The sequence below is a fragment of the Thalassophryne amazonica genome, chromosome 5, assembly GCF_902500255.1.
Source record: "Thalassophryne amazonica chromosome 5, fThaAma1.1, whole genome shotgun sequence".
In the NCBI taxonomy this organism is placed as follows: domain Eukaryota; kingdom Metazoa; phylum Chordata; class Actinopteri; order Batrachoidiformes; family Batrachoididae; genus Thalassophryne; species Thalassophryne amazonica.
The window spans coordinates 101724032-101743097 of NC_047107.1; the positions used below are offsets into that span (position 1 = coordinate 101724032).

General features: G+C 40.7%; 1 protein-coding gene across 1 annotated transcript in view; it reads right to left on the reverse strand.

Moving 5' to 3' along the window:
* Window positions 1-7518: 7518 nt before the first annotated feature.
* The window catches only part of tmem8b (transmembrane protein 8B), a 142015-nt gene continuing 130467 nt past the window's right edge, over window positions 7519-19066 (reverse strand). Inside the window, exon 13 of the mRNA XM_034170983.1 lies at window positions 7519-7971. Within this exon, the coding sequence (XP_034026874.1) occupies window positions 7636-7971 (336 nt within the window). The 3' untranslated portion in view covers window positions 7519-7635. The remainder of the gene's footprint in view (window positions 7972-19066) is intronic.

The following is a 19066-nucleotide window of genomic DNA, read 5'->3' on the forward strand; positions in this document are numbered from 1 at the left end:
ACAATGAAGGAAGTCAAATAACAACAATTTACTGTTGTGAATGGGCACAACAAACACAACAGATTACAACAATAGACAAAAAGCCGAAGGCAGGCAGGCTCGAAGATAGAAGACGTCTGTCCAAAGTAGAACCGGAACCACACGATTTCCTCCGCCACCAGACCCCGGGAATACTGGAGCCGCCGAGTCCCGAACTCCCAGGTGGCCACTGCCTCCGCGTGTCGGACCTGGTACTGCTGGTGAGGAACAAAAAAACAATTAAATGTGGGTGCGTTTGCACCCAGCAATCCACACGGCAGGAAAACTACATCCACCTCTCGTTGGAAAAAGAGTCTGCTATACAATGCACAAAAGTCACAAAAGGTTACTGTCGAAAGATCACACAGTCAGCTGAGAACGTTACCTTCCAGGTAGAGCGATATCTCGGCAAAGAGGTGGAGACGTCGTCCTGCTGATGTACCCCTGCTGATCAGGTGATTGGTAACAGCTGTTGCAGGTGATGCGTGACAGCTGTCACCCTGGCTGCTCCTGTGAGGCGGCTGCGCCCTCTGGTGCCTGGAGCCCGCACTCCAGACAGGGCGCCCTCTGGTGGTGGGCCAGCAGTACCTCCTCTTCTGGCGGCCCACACAACAAAAGGCATGAAAAAGACAAAGCACCCGGGAAGACAACATTCCCACTGAGATCTTTAAAGAATGAGTTCTCTTTCTAAAATGCCAGCTGCACCACCTCATCATCAAAATCTGGACTCAAGAAGAAATACCAGCAGACCTGAAAGACTCAATGATTGTCACCATGTACAAGTGGAAAGGAGACAAGTCTGACTGTTGAAACCATCCTGGAATCTCCTTACTGTTTACTGTAGGAAAGATTCTAGCATGGATTGGCTGTCCAGAGAAATTCATTAAGAAAATCATTAAGGCTTCTCCACGATGTTTGCCAGAAGTTCTGGTAAATGATACAAAACCTGAAGCCTTCAATGTTCATTGAGGTGTAAAGCAGAGTTGTGTCATCACCCCTACACACTTCATCATCTTCGTGGCAACAGTCTTCCACCTGATCAAGGACAAGTTCCCACCATTAACTGACATAGTGTACAGAATGGATAGAAAGCTCTTTAACTTGAGCGGACTGAGAGCCAAAAAGAAAATCACCACCACTTCACTGCTAGACATCCAGTATGCCGATGACAGCAGCATGTCATCCTTTGCAGAAGAAGGTCTTCAGAAAATTTTTGAAACCTTCGATGAAGCCTACAGCAGTCTTGGTCTTCACAGGAACCTGAAAAAGACACAGCCTCCACAGACGTGCTAATCCAAAGCCTCCTGCTGTGAGACTGCATGGACAGGTCCTTGAAAACATGAGTCACTTTCCATACCTGGGCAGCCATGTGTCATCAAATGCCAACATTGGTGACAAAATCAAATACCAACTCAAGTGTGCAGGAATTGCTTTCTGCCTGGTTCGTACCCGTGTTTTCAAAAACGAAGACTTTTGACATCAGATCAAAATCCTCATCTACAAAACTGTTGACATACCAACCCTGCTGTAAGGATCTGAGACCCTTGAGTGATTCACCAATGCTGCCTGAGAAGTATCCTCCACATCAGGTGGGAAGACTACCATACCAAGATCAGCATCCTGGCTTAAACCAAGTTCCAGAGCCTCGAGTGCGTCATCATCAGGAACCAGTTTCGGTGGGTCGGTCACATCGTTAGGATGGATGACAGCCGACTTCCAAAACAGATCTTCTACTCCCAGTTGAGCAAAGGAAAATGGCCCAGGGGAGGGCAAAAGAAACGGTACAAGGTCCTCCTGAAGCACAACTTCAAGAGCTGCTGGATCGAATGGAAGACCTGGGAAGAACAAGCAAGGGGCTGAGCCAGCTGGAGAGCAACGATCCAATTCAATTCAATTCAATTCAATTTTTTTTTTTTTATATAGCGCCAAATCACAACAAACAGTTGCCCCAAGGCGCTTTATATTGTAAGGCAAGGCCATACAATAATTATGTAAAACCCCAACAGTCAAAACGACCCCCTGTGAGCAAGCACTTGGCTACAGTGGGAAGGAAAAACTCCCTTTTAACAGGAAGAAACCTCCAGCAGAACCAGGCTCAGGGAGGGGCAGTCTTCTGCTGGGACTGGTTGGGGCTGAGGGAGAGAACCAGGAAAAAGACATGCTGTGGAGGGGAGCAGAGATCGATCACTAATGATTAAATGCAGAGTGGTACATACAGAGCAAAAACAGAAAGAAAGAAAGTGCATCATGGGAACCCCCCAGCAGTCTACGTCTATAGCAGCATAACTAAGGGATGGTTCAGGGTCACCTGATCCAGCCCTAACTATAAGCTTTAGCAAAAAGGAAAGTTTTAAGCCTAATCTTAAAAGTAGAGAGGGTGTCTGTCTCCCTGATCTGAATTGGGAGCTGGTTCCACAGGAGAGGAGCCTGAAAGCTGAAGGCTCTGCCTCCCATTCTACTCTTACAAACCCTAGGAACTACAAGTAAGCCTGCAGTCTGAGAGCGAAGTGCTCTATTGGGGTGATATGGTACTATGAGGTCCCTAAGATCAGATGGGACCTGATTATTCAAAACCTTATAAGTAAGAAGAAGAATTTTAAATTCTATTCTAGAATTAACAGGAAGCCAATGAAGAGAGGCCAATATGGGTGAGATATGCTCTCTCCTTCTAGTCCCCGTCAGTACTCTAGCTGCAGCATTTTGAATTAACTGAAGGCTTTTTAGGGAACTTTTATGACAACCTGATAATAATGAATTACAATAGTCCAGCCTAGAGGAAATAAATGCATGAATTAGTTTTTCAGCATCACTCTGAGACAAGACCTTTCTAATTTTAGAGATATTGCGTAAATGCAAAAAAGCAGTCCTACATATTTGTTTAATATGCGCTTTGAATGACATATCCTGATCAAAAATGACTCCAAGATTTCTCACAGTATTACTAGAGGTCAGGGTAATGCCATCCAGAGTAAGGATCTGGTTAGACACCCTGTTTCTAAGATTTGTGGGGGTGGAAGTCTTCAAAGAAATACAGATAACACAGAGGAGAAAAAGAGAAAGAGGGAGAGACAGCAAGATCCAGATCAGCAGGAGCTTCCCACAGCATTCATGTGCTGCGTCTGTCAGGAGTCAGTTATGGGACAATCTTCCTCACCACTGAGGGATAGCCATGATTGAGTGTGTTCAGTTATTTATGGACTCTGGAAATGGAGGGGCTGTTTAGACATTTTGTAAATGGTTAATGTGATTTAAAAAAAACAAAAAAAAAACAACTTGAATTAAAGCTGAAAGTTGACAATTCAACTGCCTCTTGATGGCTTCATTTCAACTCCACTATGGTGGTGTGCAGATACACAATTACAAAAAAATGTGCAACCATTCAGCTACATCTCGACCTGACCATACATCCAATCCAAAAACCCGGGGTAAGCTTGTGACATTGCAGGTTATATAACACAATAAAGAGTCTTTCTTACAGTATTACAAAGGTGTATTTTGTCATCATGTGGCTCATCACATTTCAGAATGGGACAGTGAGGTAAACCAGCCATGCCAATGAGGCAAGCACACACTGTTCTAGTGATTGCGGGGTATTAGGTTAATCATCCTGTTAAATACTGCATGTTAATTAGAAATCATGAATAGAAAGAAGCTACGTGCTTTGATTTCGTATATAGTGGAAGTACATACATCGGCATTGAAATTTCACTATCTAATACCCTATCAGTTTGGTCTAATTTGTCTCATTAAGCACAATCACTGGAATCTTATTCCTGCCCAGGGGTGCACTCCCATCTTGGAAGAATTTCAATAACGTGGCTTTTCATTGAAGATGCAGTGGAGTGACCGATGACTCCCCTGAGATACACTTTCATAAAGTTTAGTGTTCAATAAACCAACCTCATTTTTGCATTTCAATGGCACATTACTTATCCATTAAAGTATGTTTTAACCTTTCAGACTGGTGTTTCTTTTTAAGATAAAATAAACAGATCTTCACTTATACAGTATAATCATGAGCGCTGTTTTTGAAAAATAATGAAGTAGTGATGTATAATCACTTTATTGCTCCTGGTGGGGGCTACACCACTTCACTTTTCTGTGTTGTGCATTTTCAACTTTTTGACAGGAGCGGAGACGAAAAGTTGTGACACATGGACTTTATGTGCCCTCTGTGACCTCATTCCATCATGTTTTCAAAGCTCACCAGCAAAGAATGATGCATAATTAGCTGCAGCAAAAGAACCTCGGTGCCAAAAGAGAAATTTCTTTTTTATTCCATGTAAATAAATCCTTTGCTTGAAAAACTCAAATTAGAATGTTGATTAGGTCACGGCAGGGGATTGTTTGTGCATGTTCAGACAAGTGAAAACAATCTGTTTTCCTAATTCCCAGAACAATGATTTAATAACTCACTGGATTTGCATTAATAAAGATTATTCTTTAGTCATACATTTTTAAAAATGTCAGTTTTATTTGTGTTTTATTTGAAAATATTTACAGAGACTAGATGGTCCATTGGGCCATGCACCATTGATTGGCTTGGTTAGTCCAGATCACAGGATCCCTTGAGTGAAATACTGGCTTATCTCATGTCACACATGTCCCAGCTGTTACGTCTCAAGTATATTTTGATATATGCATCTTCAGGTGGGCAACAGAATTTGAACATAATTTATAGTCAGAGTGGTTGTAAACTCGACACTGTGCACAAAGGGGTTTATAGTGAGGCAACTGCAGATTTATGCTTGGGTACACCATTACACTGGAGCACGCTTCAGAGCACAGTGGGTACTTTTTTCATCCTAAAGCAGGTATGGATTAAACAAATAAGGTGAGTTATTTTCATATATTTACTCCATCAATCGTTAGATTGGATATAGAATTTCAACTTCGTTCATACCTGGAGTGGTTGTACACTCTGTCCAGTGCACAAAGTAGTTTGTGGTAGTTTTACGGCAGTGACAGTCTTGGTAATGGTCCTGCACGGGAGCTCACTTCGGATTGCAATGTGTGGGCTTTTTCATCTGTGTGTATCATTTAATTAATTTAATTTATTTTTAATTAATTCAATTTACTTAATTTATGTAGCACCAAATCACAAAGTTGCTTCAAGGTACTTCACACAAGTAAGGTCTAATCTTGCCAACCCCAAGAGCAAACACACAGGCGACAGTGGTAGGGAAAAACTCCCTTTGATTCTCCCTTTAAATTTGAGGAAGAAACCTCAAGCAGACCAGAATCAAATGGCTGACCCTCTGTTTGGGCCATGCTACCTACGGAACTGTATAGACGCATTGTGAAAGGTTAAACACATAGCTCCCAACTTGGAGTCAGAGTCCCCATTGGGGGGATCACAGGGCTGCCTGAGCTTTTTTCAGCTCTAAGGTTATCAGAATTAAAAGTTCATCTATTAAATAAATTCAAAACATTCACTGTTTTGCAGTTGTGAATCTCGCACCATCTTGTGGTCTGTGACTCACGCGAGAGGTTAATTTCACCAGAGTTATGGTTTGGGGCACAGTGTAACCAAACCTTGTGAAGTATGGACAACAAGAAAACATCACGGCATAGCAGAAGCCCATCACAGGTGCTACACCTGCTCTAGATAATCCTCTCATCTTGTGAGAACGTGTCATCATCATAATCGCCCGTGAACTTGCTGGATCAGTGACATCCACATACTTGCTAGCCATTGTTTACATGCGCTGTGAAACGCCGGAACTCTGCTAGCACAGCGGTGCATTCTCTGAAGCACAGGGGGCAGCCAGGTGGATTATGGGAAATGTTAAAGTACTGAATATTTATTTGACAACCGAAACAAATTTAAAAAATAATTTTCTTTGGATGAAATAAAGAGAAAATGAAAAAAAAACCTATAATGTCATTTTGTAAAGGAATGAATCAATTTATTCTTATCTTGGGGGAGGGTTACACCTAGGCTGGGTGAGCTCAGCCTTTCTTTGGGTCAAGTAGGCAGCTCTGAAGATAAAAGGTTGGGGATGACTGGGTTCAACAATTAAAGTGAATTATTGAGATATATTTAATGTAGAAATCATCCTTTTGGTAATAAAAATTTAACATATTTCACACTCTTAGTGATTACAGACTCCATACGATGGACGAAGGAGTTACACCACGTTTACGGCCCTCCTCAGTGGCTCACTTTGGAGCACAAATGATGAACATTGTTCAGCCTTTTGACCGACAGTGATGATCAAATAAATAAGTTATTTGCATATATTTAATGTAAGAATCATTGTTCTATACAATTTCAACTTAGTCCACACTCCAGTGTGTGAACTAAGGGGTTTATGCTTGCTTTTAGGGTGGGATTACACAAGAGTGCACGTCAGAGCTTATCAATTTTATGTGCAATATTTTTCTCTTTATGCACGCCCCGGTGCCACTACAATATCCCAAGAACCTAATCCTTCAACAGGCCGAGCTACACTGAAAAAAAGACTGATTGCATTTGCAAAAGTGCCAGAGAACAAGACAAGAGCTGTGGCCATGTGTATAAATTTTCATCTTTTGTCAGAGACGCTGCACCAAACAGCTGATGGATCATTCGTAACAAGGAATGAAGCAAACAGTCATAAAATTCTCAGAGCTCTACTTTTCTCCACGGTGTACCAGCAGTACGTGCTGAAGCTGCTTTCATTCTGCCGCTGTGCAGAATTATTTATTTCAGACTCTATTCCTGGGAGGACGCTGCTGCTGACAGCGTCTCATCTCGCCATCTGAATACCGCGAGCTTCCATTAAGCTGCCGATGGCAATATGATGTCTCTGTCGGAGGTTCACGAGTAAGTAGTTGCGCCATATTTGGAGTGTTGAAAGCAGAAGTACGACGGAGGCAAAGAATGAAAACATTTATTGTGTCTGTATGTGATGTCACACAGGTCCTGTCGTAAAGAACAGGGACGTGAGGTGCTGGTTTGAGGTCTCTGAAAGAATCCTGCTTCCCGGCAAAGCAGCTGGACTTTGGAATTGTTCCCATTGAGAACGATCAGCACATTCGTGTAAGAAGAACAATAAGACAGTCTAACATTCCGCATGACGACTAGATTTTACATTTGTGATGCCCGTTAATGTTGTTAGAAAAATGTACAGAATAACATTTTGTGTGTGTGTGTGTGTGTGTGTGTGTGTGTGTGTGTGTGTGTGTGTGTCTTAGTGCAAAAGATAGATCCCAAAAGAATTTCAGAAAAGCCATGCCCTTGGTAAACATTCCTCAACATACCCACCCCCCGCCCCCAATTCCCGAGCTGTAGCCTGACAACGAAATAATCGGCCTGTTTGTTCGACCACCAATAAATAACCAACAGAAGCAGTTTTACAGTCACCGTCAGATAGCAGCAGTGTTTCAGCTTGGAATACATATTCATAAACAACAGTGTGTCACTCTACACCCACAATTCATCAGAACAACTTCAACAAGAGATAATAGTTACAGCTGTGTGGAAAGTAATTACCACCATGATAACAATGTGTCACATCTGCAGTAAAGTATTTACATTACTTATTTGAGTCCTGTGGCTTATTTTCCCATGTGTGAATCAGCCAATAAAAGAAGGCAATGGAGTGTCTCAGAGGTCAAAGGCTGCGGAGTTCATCAGCTGGTGCAGATGCTGTTGATGGAGATGATGGGCGGATCCACCAGGCCCATCTCCTCGTGCTCGTTAACGCACAGCTGATAACCGCAGCCCCACCTACGTTTCAGTGGGGTCACCTTGGCATCAGGCTTGGCACGAGGCGGGAGGAGGAAGCCCACGCTCCCCGCGATTAGCATGTGCCAGATGCTGTGGATGTAGAAGTAGTTCTCCTCCGTCTCCACGAAGGCATAGAGGGCGACAGCTGACGTGGCTATCATGGTGCCCGGGAAGAGGAAGAACACCCAGCGCTTCCAAGTAGGTGGGTAGCAACGCCGGCGGCGAATGGTGCGCACGGTCTGATAGGTGGAGACACACACACACATGCATAAATCATACATACACAAAAATGTTGCACTTCATTTTAAAATTTAAGAGGAAGGACCACTCAGAGTCTATCACTCGGCACACCTTACATGTCAGACACAGATTCAAGCAAATTCACTCTTTAGGATTCAATGAAACCAGAATAAAATAGTTCAGAAAGTGTGGGAAAGTGTCAAGAGAGGCCACAAAATTTCATTTTTTTATTCTTTGATTATTCATTTTTAATTTATAGTAAAATTACTGAAATATATTTGATTATTTTAAAAATGTAATCAGAAGTACTAAAACATAGCCATGGGACTTAAATTATGCATTATTCTTCTTCATTTATCTGACCTAGTGTGTGTGTGTGTGTGTGTGTGTAGACAATATTGAGATTTCACAGATTTCAAAATGCACCCCTGCCTTTGTAAGTTTGGGAATGACTGCTATAATATAGGGTTACAGTGCCCTCGAAAAGTATTGGCCCCCTTGTTATTTCACACATTTGTTTATGACATTTCAAATACAAAAAAGTAAATCAGACTTCTCTGTATAAAAAAATGTCTAAAAATATCTTCCTTAAACTCAAAGGAAATCTCTTGATATAAATGAATTAAAAATATAAAAGCCAACACGACGGGTTGCATAAGTAATGGGTCCCTTTGGTATAATACCTGTAAATAATCAGTTTTTCTTCCGACAAGTCAGGGCATGGATACATGAACATTTCTAAGTCACTGAATATGTCTTGGAGTTTATTTACTTTAATTATTATGAAATACAAACAGTATGGCACTCTATGGTAAATCTGTAGGTAGTTTTCACAAACTGATTGTGCAAGGAGAAGAGTGAGGAAAGCCACCAAGACACCCAGACAACCCAGAATTTATAGGCTTCTGTGGCTGTGATTGGAGATATTGTGCACAGTGCATGTTTTGTATTTTGTATCACCAGTTATACAGCTTCATGACAAAGTGGTATTGAGGATTTTCTTAAAAAGAAGACCTGAAAGTTGTGCTTCTAGATGTGCCAGAAGGTACATCTGAGATGCAACCCTAGATTTGATGTTTTGGTGAAAGAAAATCCTTCTCTGCTCAACTTCATCATTTGACTCAAATTAATGGGACTTACAGAAAACTCATCACTCCTCTTTTAACTGAGCTTGTAAGCAAGAGCCAAGTGTTGTTCATCTACAGTTGTTCATCAAAATCAGAGAAGCAGGTAAGCATGTGAAGAGAGTTTTCCTATTTTACAACCGCATAAGACAAAGTTTGTTTGTTTTTTTTTCAAACATGCTGATGGCTGTCAGCTTGTTTCTTACGCCCAGAGAACTGAGGCAAAGAGGCAGCGATCAAACCAATGTGACACGTCTGCTGTGTGTGTCGGGGATAAAGCAGAAATGAGGGAGATATGAAGTGAGAGATGTGCATACAGAGAGGAGCAGGCTGACGAAGGACTGATCAGTCAAAACAATTTGTTCAGCAAACCAGTAGAAAGGCGTACATGCACATGGAACACAACATTTGAAAAAAAATTATTTAAAGTATGGAAATGAGTGAATTTTGACACATTTTTTCACGTGACGCTTAAAGTTATAGTGTGTAAAATTTGGGACATCTAGTGGTGAGGTTGCAAATTGCATTTTGTCATCACTGGTTACGTTTTTGCTTCCCTTCAAGTGTTTTCGCTACTTTTCCGATAGGGATTCGTGCTCCTAGACATAGCTCAATATGTGTGATCCTCTGTGTCACAAAAATGTAGGTTCTCAAACTTGTTAGCCTGAGGTGGCTGGCAACCTGTAGACAGTGTGAAGAGAATTCCGCTCCTTATTTCTTCAGTCTCATGGCCACAATTCAAAATGTGAAAGGTGGAGTAAGTACAGTATGTCCCTTTCAGGCTACTGTATCAATGGGTAGTGTATCACGGCCGCCACGAGGGGGACCGCTTCCATGTAGATATGAAGGGCTCATTCTAAGCTTAAGAAAACACAGTTAGTCATTGTTGCAATATCCTGTTTCTACTAAAAAAAAAACAGCAACAAAAAACACGCTTAATGACCCACTGATGCATGTAAATTGACACCTATTTGCCTATTCCTGTTATTTTGGGGTACTTTGGGGTTATTTGGGGTACTCTTCAGTCCACTCTCTAAACTGTCTGCACCAGTTTGCCCCTAATTGCTACTAAACAGTTTACAGGAAACTACCTAAGACTAGCATCTCACTGATGTGCAACTGGTGGAGAGCAGGCGGAAACACAACAAAATTGCAGGAAAACAGGTGAAAAGGCAATAAGTTTATCATAGAAAATCTAATTGAATTGGTCCTTCCAACACGTTCGCGCATGTCCAGTCTGCTGAATGCCGTCCGCAGTGACGGTGAAAATACGGCTACAAATCTCGAACATCCGTACACGTACCACACGAGAGCCACTGACATGATGCACAGCGCACGCGTGAAAGTCAAATCAAGCGGCACTGGTCCGGTCCTTGCAGGTGCAAAGATTTGCACATGAATAGTGTGTGCACAGCTGGATTGTGCATTCACAGCAGGCCACACATAAAACTGAGTTCCATGAGATGACTCGGCTCATAGGAGGCAGCACAGGACGCACTGGCATGGTGATACTTTGGTAGCACTCTGATAAAAATAAAATACAAAAATGAAGCCAGTGTACTGATATCGTCCATCCAGCATGCCGTGCACACATGCACATTGAATATGTGCTAACCAGGAGAACTGTATTTAATTTTTACTTCTTTCCCCCAAAAAACAACCAAATAAATAAAATAATAGAGGTATTACAATGAATCCGGCTGGTGCAGCTCATGCATCTAGCCCACTTGCATGCACGTACATTGTGTGTGCTTAACCTTAATTCTAATTAAATCTTAACTTCTGTCCTCAGGCAGGCAGGCAGGCAGGCAGGCAGGCAGGCAGGCAGGCAGGCAGGCAGGCAGGCAGGCAGGCAGGCAGGCAGGCAGGCAGGCAGGCAGGCAGGCAGGCAGGCAGGCAGGCAGGCAGGCAGGCAGGCAGGCAGGCAGGCAGGCAGACAGACAGACAGACAGACAGACAGACAGACAGACAGACAGACAGACAGACAGACAGACAGACAGACAGACAGACAGACAGACAGACAGATAGATAGATAGATAGATAGATAGATAGATAGATAGATAGATAGATAGATAGATAGATAGATAGATAGATAGATAGATAGATAGATGTTAAAACAATGAATCCGGCTCACGCAGCTCATGCGTCCTTCCCGCATGCTCACATCATGTGTGCGCTGACCAGGAACATCAAACTTAATTTCCACTTCTGTCCTCAGAAAAATAAACAAATAAATACATAAAGTTAAATACAGTGGGATTCTGTGGCTCGTCTATGGTTGGACAGGACGCGTCCAGCCCACATGTTGTGCACGTCAGGTGGGTGCCGGCCATTTGCAGAGCAGGGTGGCTGGATGCTGCTGGACTGTTTGGCCACTTCCAGAAGAGCTCTTCCTCTCTGATCATATAAAAGGAAAAGTCTGTGTCAACCCCTCACAAGTTGTCGACATGTTGAGCACGTTCTGAGTCACAGAGACAACATGGTGAGGGGTACACCGTGCCCGCCTCACAATTTGGCGAGGGAATTCATCATGCACATTTTTTGAGTCTGTTCAAAAAATCAAGCAGTGTGTGGGTGCCACCCCGCAACTCAGGCAAGGGGACAGTGAACAGCTGTGAGGAACATAGGATCAAAAATTACCCCAAGGTTCCTCACTTTGACAGTGTGATGTATGACACACAAGCCTAGGCTAAGCATTAACTGGTTAAATTGATGCCGATGTCTCACTCCATTGTAAGCAGAAGATCATTCACCACTTTACTGTGAGCCGTCTCTGTGGAATGATATTTTCTAAAAGCAGACTGCAGTGGCTCAAAAAGATTATTCTCAGTAAGGTGATCCACGAGCTGCGGTGAAACCATGTTTTCCAGAATTTTAGAGGAAAATGAAAGATTTGATATTGGCCGATAGTTTTTCAATCCACTAGGGTCAAGATTAGATTTCTTAAGTAATGGTTTAATCACTGCAGATTTGAAACATTAGGAACAGATCCAGAAGTTAATGAGAGATTAATAATTTCCAGCACAGTTGGCCCAAGAGTGGGCCACAGGTCCTTAAACAGTTTTGCTGGTATAGGATCAAATAAACAGGTTGTGCTTTTTGTAGACGTTACGAGTTTCATCAGTATGCCTAGAGAGATACTATCAAATTCTGTAAATCTAGGTAATACCTCAGTAATGGCGCCCACCTCAATAGCAGGTTGTAGTGGCTGGGTTAAGGCCTGCTGGGATATGTTCAACCTAATGTCTTTTATTTTCTTCTTGAAGTAATCCAGGAAATCTTGTGCTGTAAAAGGAGAGCGAACTACAAGTGGTTGTCCATGAAAAAGTGTTGAACAAGAACTTTGAGTTATGCTTGTTTTTGGTATTCAAATCAGAGTAATAGGTCCACTTTGTAGCCAGTAATGCATGCTTATAGTCTAAGATAGCATTATGCCACGCAAGGTGGAATACTTCCATTGTTGAACTACGCTATTTCTGTTCTAGACCATTAGCCTTATGCTTGAGGTCATGTAAGTAATTATTGAACCAAGGTGACTGTGTTTTGGGGGGCATGGTTTTAACAAAGGTGGCGCAATCATGTCAAGCGTAGTTTTGAGCGCCGAGTTTAAACTGTCCATAACACTGTCTACTGAGTGGGCATTTTCCAAACGTGAAGCTAAGATATCAGGCAGTCTAGCTTCGGGTTCAGTCATAGTTAAGGAGTTGATGCATCGACGTAGTGATAAATAAGGTTGTTGTTCCACTAAACACAGCAGCGAAACTGTAAACGTCCAAACGTTAAATGTTGCCTACTGCCTGTGATTTGCATTTTATTGAATGTGCTTAATGCATTACGTAAAACACTTAACAGCTTTCTCATCAGCTTGTTTTTCTTAAATATTTTAAATTCCTTTTAAAAATGGTTCCCATGCTGTTTAATTTTTTATTTTAATGACTCATACTGTGTTTATTATTTAATGCTCTCGATACATTAAGGAAGGACTTCAAATTGCATCTACATATAAAATATTCACTCTTGCCTTATGTTGCTATTTCAGTTTACTATGAATTCAGCCCTGTCCAATAATACATTCTGCCAGAGTTCTGTGTCCTCCCAGGTTGGGACTTCATTGCATATGTATATATTCACTCGATGTTGTTGTTGTTTATAATAAAATACAGTGCTGTGCCAAAATGTTAGGTGCCCTATAATTTAATGATTGTTTTTGCATGATTCGTGAGACAATAGAAAATCAAACAAAATCAAAAATTTCTCAACATTCATATTAATAAATAAAAAAATAAAGGTAATATTATTTTATGTGCCCAGTTTCATTCACTGAAATTATTTAATACAATTGTTAAAATTACTGATTAAAATGAACAAAAACAGGGAACACAAAGACAGTTGCAGCGCATCACTGGATAAAAAAAAAATTGTAAAACCTATTAAATAACTGTCAATATTGAAGCCTGGTTACTTATTCATAGTATTTAGAAATTCTTCATTTTTTATTTTTTACTGGGTAACACTTTTGACATATTAATGTGCCTGAAACATTTGCACAGTACTATGCATCCGAAAGGTATTCACAGCACTTCACTTTTCCCACATTTTATGTTACAGCTGTATTTGAAAATTGAGTAAATTTTTCCCCTCAAATTTCTTCTCACAGAACCCCATAATGACAACATGAATTTTTTTTTTTTTTTTTTGCAAATTTATTAAAAATAAAAAAACCAAGAAATCACATCCTTTGCTCAATACTTTGTTGATGCACCTCTGGCAACAATTACAGCCTCAAGTCTTCTTGAATATGATGCCACAAGCTTGGTGCACCTATCTTTTGGTGGTTTGCCCATTCTTCTTTACAGCATCTCTCAAGCTCCATCAGGTTGGATGGGGGAGTGTCAGTGCACAGCCATTTTCAGATCTCTCCAGAGATGTTTAATCAGATTCAGGTCTGGACTCTGGCTGGGCCACTCAAAGACATTCACAGAGTTGTCCTGAAGCCACTCCTTTGATATCTTAACTGTGTGCTTTGAGTCATTGTCCTGCTGAAAGATTAACTGTCACTCCAGTCTGAGGTCAAGAGCACTCTGGAGCAGGTTTTCATCCAGGATGTCTCTGTACATTGTTGTATTCATCTTTCCCTCATCCCGACTAGTCTCCTAGTCCCTGCCACTGAAAACATGCCCACATGCTTCACTGTAGGGATGATGCCTGGTTCCTCCAAACCTTTATTACATTTATAAAACACAACTATAGCATGTATATTTTGAAAGTACAGGTTGTCATGAAAAAAAAAGACATAAAACTTGATTGTGGGATGCAGGGAGAGCTGTTAACAGCAATAATAAAGTTACTGAAGTAATAAGCATTAACATTGGAATTTAAGAGTTAACTAAATTTTATAATAATTTATTAATGGTGTTCATGTTAGTTACTGGAGTAATAACCATTAACATTGGAATTTAAGCATTAACTATGTTTTATGTTAGTTGCTGGAGTAATAAGCATTAACACTGTAATTTAAGAGTTAACATATTTTATAATCATTTATTAATGGCAATAAGCATGAACTAACATGGAATTAAGAACTATGTTTAGTAGTCATTTATTATGTTTAGTAATCATTTATTAATAGTGTTCAGTGCCTTTCGAAATTCTAAATAGTGTCTAAATTAATTCCTTAATTAACATGAATGACCCTCAATAAATGATGACCAAACACAGTTAAGTCTTGATTCATTATTAATGTGCCCTTATTTTACTGCATTAATCATTGTAAAGTGATAATTTTCATATTCATTTATTAATTATTTGTGGAATCCAACAATAACAAAACAAGAGGCTTATATTCATTCCTGGCGGATGCTTCTGAGGACATTATGAAATGAAGCTCCACTTTATCCTGACACACACTTGATGTAAAGCCTGCGTCATTAGTCTTCATACATTCATCATTTAATGGAATTAAATGAACAAACTGTATTTCATGTTGAAGCATGGTGTGGGAGTGGGACCTACCACAGATCAATGAGATTCCAGTGACTGGAACTTGTTTTCATATGAAATGGCAGAAAATCAACTCCATCACAGTGATTACAGTGTTTTAAATGCATGGTTAGTGACTTTGCAAGTCCCATCTCAGCTGCCAGAAACACATTCACAGAGGTACCGTGTTTGAAAGGGACAGGATGTGATGATTTTATTTGTTGAATATAGAGACTCTGCTCATACTTTCCTGAAGTGGCCTAGAATTGCTGCACATTGGCCTCAAACAATTCAATCTAGTCTTTTCTCAAGTGTTTAGAGTGCCCTTGATAACTTTATTTCTTTATGATTTTCATTGATTAACCAGTGCTGATTGCTTGCATTGTATTTTCCCCTGATATTACCAGACAGAATCCCTCCACTATTCCAAGAAAAGACAGTAATTACATGTATTCCATCAGAAAACATGTCTGATTAGTTTATTATTCTGCATTTCTATAAAACCTAATAATTTCCATGGAACCCAGTGAAGAGAGGCTTTATTCCCACAGGCACTGTCCTTCATTCCCTTTGGAACTACAGGTGTCTCATCAGGATAAACCATTTCGGTCCATGATGGTCTTCTAACACAAAAGTCAGAACCCTCATTTATTTTGGAGCATTAAACATATTTGGCACGGAGAGATTTGAACTTCTCCATTCTTCTTTCAACGCACGACACCACTGCAAAGCAGCAGATGCTCCGTGTCCTCTGCTTGACTGATCTAATTTGGCTGTGTCTGGGATCACTCAGAACGCCAGGCTTTGCAGAAACATGACAAGCTGAAATGAAAGGGCTCTTGTAGAAAGTGTGCAATGTTCAGATTCAAAGGGGCTGAGTAGGAGGCATACGCGGTTGGACAGCTGATAAATTATAAAGTGTTGTGTAATTAAAACGAGGGTGAAAGCGATGTTTAAACACTGCAACCTTAGCATTAGATTCAAGTGACTACGGGGAAGCTGCTGTGATGACTTTGATGCCGTGAGTAGTTATCATGTGAAATCACGTTAAGTCTCTTCCTTCAATATGACAGCGCAGTAAATCTGAGAGATGCTGTCATTTTTACACCCAGCCTTGAGATTTGCAGTTTCCATTGCTGCTATATGGGCTTTAACCCTCTGGGGCCCGAGGGCATTTTTTTTTGACAGTTCACTCGCCTGGCATAAATGTTTTATTATTGCTGTTAACAGCTTCCGCTGCATCCCACAATCAAGTCTTATGTCTCTTTTTTTCAGGACAACCTGTGCTTTCAGAATATATATGTTTTTGTTGTGTTTTATAAGTGTAATAAAGGTTTACAATCAAAATTAGGCAAGGAAAAAATAAAGCGAAAAATAATTTTCCACACACATTTATTCAAAACACATAGCAAACTATAATAAACAACTGTTTTGACACTTTATAAAGGTAATTTGAGGTCTTGTGTGAAATATTGTACAACAAAAAGGTTCAAACAATAAACACAAATGCACATTTTGAACAATATATACAAAATGGTCTATGCGTTTTGTTGTCCATTGATATGGTAAACAGTGTTTTACGCAGAGAAAGCAACAGAGTTATCCAGTAACATTCACATGCAAACTAGTGGAGCAATCCTGATAGTTACACACTCTTTGTTTGAGCATGTGAGATTGTCATCAGAGCCTCTCTGTGATCACTGTGCGTAATGGCGCAGAGCGCACTGAGTATGTATTAATAGTATGTACTCAGTGGAGCACCCAGGGGGCTATTCAGACACGCCAACTAATAACATATCACTCCTGAAAATGATCTTTGGCTTTTCACGTGAGGTGAATCTGCCCTACGATTGGATTTTGGAAAACCATGTGACGGTGAACCAATTCCGATTGGACACTCACATTGCGCACGTCATCACACAGCTTCTATGAGGAGTACAAAGATAACCGATGGCTGGCTCGAAAGTCCGCGGAGTTAACTTTTCAGCAAAAAAAAGAGTAAGTTTCTATCTCATATCATTCAAAGGTTATTTACAATTGAGTCAAGCTTGGTCTTAGCCGTCGTATACGACAGCGTCTGCCTCAGAGGTTTAACCAGGCAGTAATGGGCTTGGTGGCCACCAGACCTACACTTTGGAATCGAAAGAAACTGACAAAAAAAGTTTATTATAAGATAATGTTATTTCAATACCTGCTCCAAATTTTCATTCATGCATGTGATGACAATGTTATTCCCTGTAACAAACCCAGACGTGTCACGTAGGTGGCAGTGGTGAGCAAGTAGTAGGCAGCTCTATGGTATTTTACATAAGCAAAACAAAGTTGCATTTTGGGTTAATCCACAGCAGTGCATCAATATTGGGCTTGAGGCAGAAGGCTATGGTTATAATGTAGCAGGTGCGTAGGGGGAAGGGGGCACAAAGGATCAGAAATGTTTTGTGGCAGCATAAAAACATTATGCATAGGTTTAGGTCATTCTATTGTGGATTTAATAATGAATTAATGAACGAATTGACTGAAAAAAAATTCTGGTTCAAATCTGTATTATACTCCAATTTCAAGTGGCTTCTGAACATTTCTCCAGGCTACAATGACGAAAAATCCATCCACAGCTACATTTACAATTTAAATGGAAAACATTTCAAAGGGTTAATTGGTTGGTAGGTCTAGTGGTGGGTGGTGGCCTAGAGGATGGGCAACAAGAAAATCCCTGGTGGAAACTCTGATTTTGCATTACATCTGTCAATATATGGATCCTTTAATTAAAATTCAGATAGCATAAAGTCTGAGGAAACCCTGACAAAGTGTGTCAAACGGTCATTTTAAGTGAAGCTCAGAAAAGTTACATTTTACTGAGTAATGCTGTCAAACTCAAAAATACCAGGATCTTGTCTGGGACAAAATATCCTACCTTTTGTTGAGGACTTACAGTGCATTCAGAAAGTATTCACAGCACTTCACCTATTCCACATTTTGTTATATTACAGTCTTATTCAAAAATTGATTATTTTCCTTAAGATTCTACACACAGTACACCATAATGACAATGTGAAAAAAGCTTCTTTTTTTTAGATTTTGCAAATTTATTAAAAACAAAACCCAAGAAATCACATGTACATAAGTATTTACAGCTTTTGCCATGAAGCTCATAATTGAGCTCAGGTGCATTCTGTTTTCACTGATCATCCTTGAGATGTTTCTACCTAGAGTTGGACCTTAATCAGGGAGGTGACGAAGAACGTGATGGTCACTCTGTCAGAGCTCCAGCATTCCTCTGTGGAGAGAGGAGAACCTTCCAGAAGGACAACCATCTCTGCAGCAATCCACCAATTAGTAAAAGGAACATGGCAGCTCACCTGGAGTTTGCCAAAAGGCACCTGAAGGACCAGACCATGAGAAACAAAATTCTTTGGTCTGATGATACAAAGATTGAACTCTTCGGTTTGAATGCCAGCTGTCATGTTTGGAGGAAACCAGGCACCATCCCTACAGTGAAGCATGTGGGGATGTTTTTCAGCAGCAGGAACTGGGAGATTAGTCAGGATTGAGGGAAAGATGAATGCAGCAATGTACATTGGATGAAAACCTGCTCCAGAGCTCTCATGACCTCAGACTGGAGTGACAGTTCTTCTTTCAGCAGGACAATGACTCTAAGCACACAGTCAAGATATCAAAGGAGTGGCTTCAGTACAACTATGTGAATGTCCTTGAGTGGCCCAGCTAGAGCCCAGACCTGAATCTGATTAAACATCTCTGGAGAGATCTGAAAATGGCTGTGCACCAATGCTCCCCATCCAACCTGATGGAGCTTGAGAATTGATGCAAAGAGGAATGGGCAAAACTTCCCAAAGATATGTGCACCAAGCTTGTGGTATCATATTCAAGAAGACTTGAGGCTGTAATTGCTGCCAAAAGTGCATCAACAAAGTACTTTGTTTCTATGTTACAGCCTTATTCCAAATAAGGCTGTAACATAACAAAATGTGGAAAG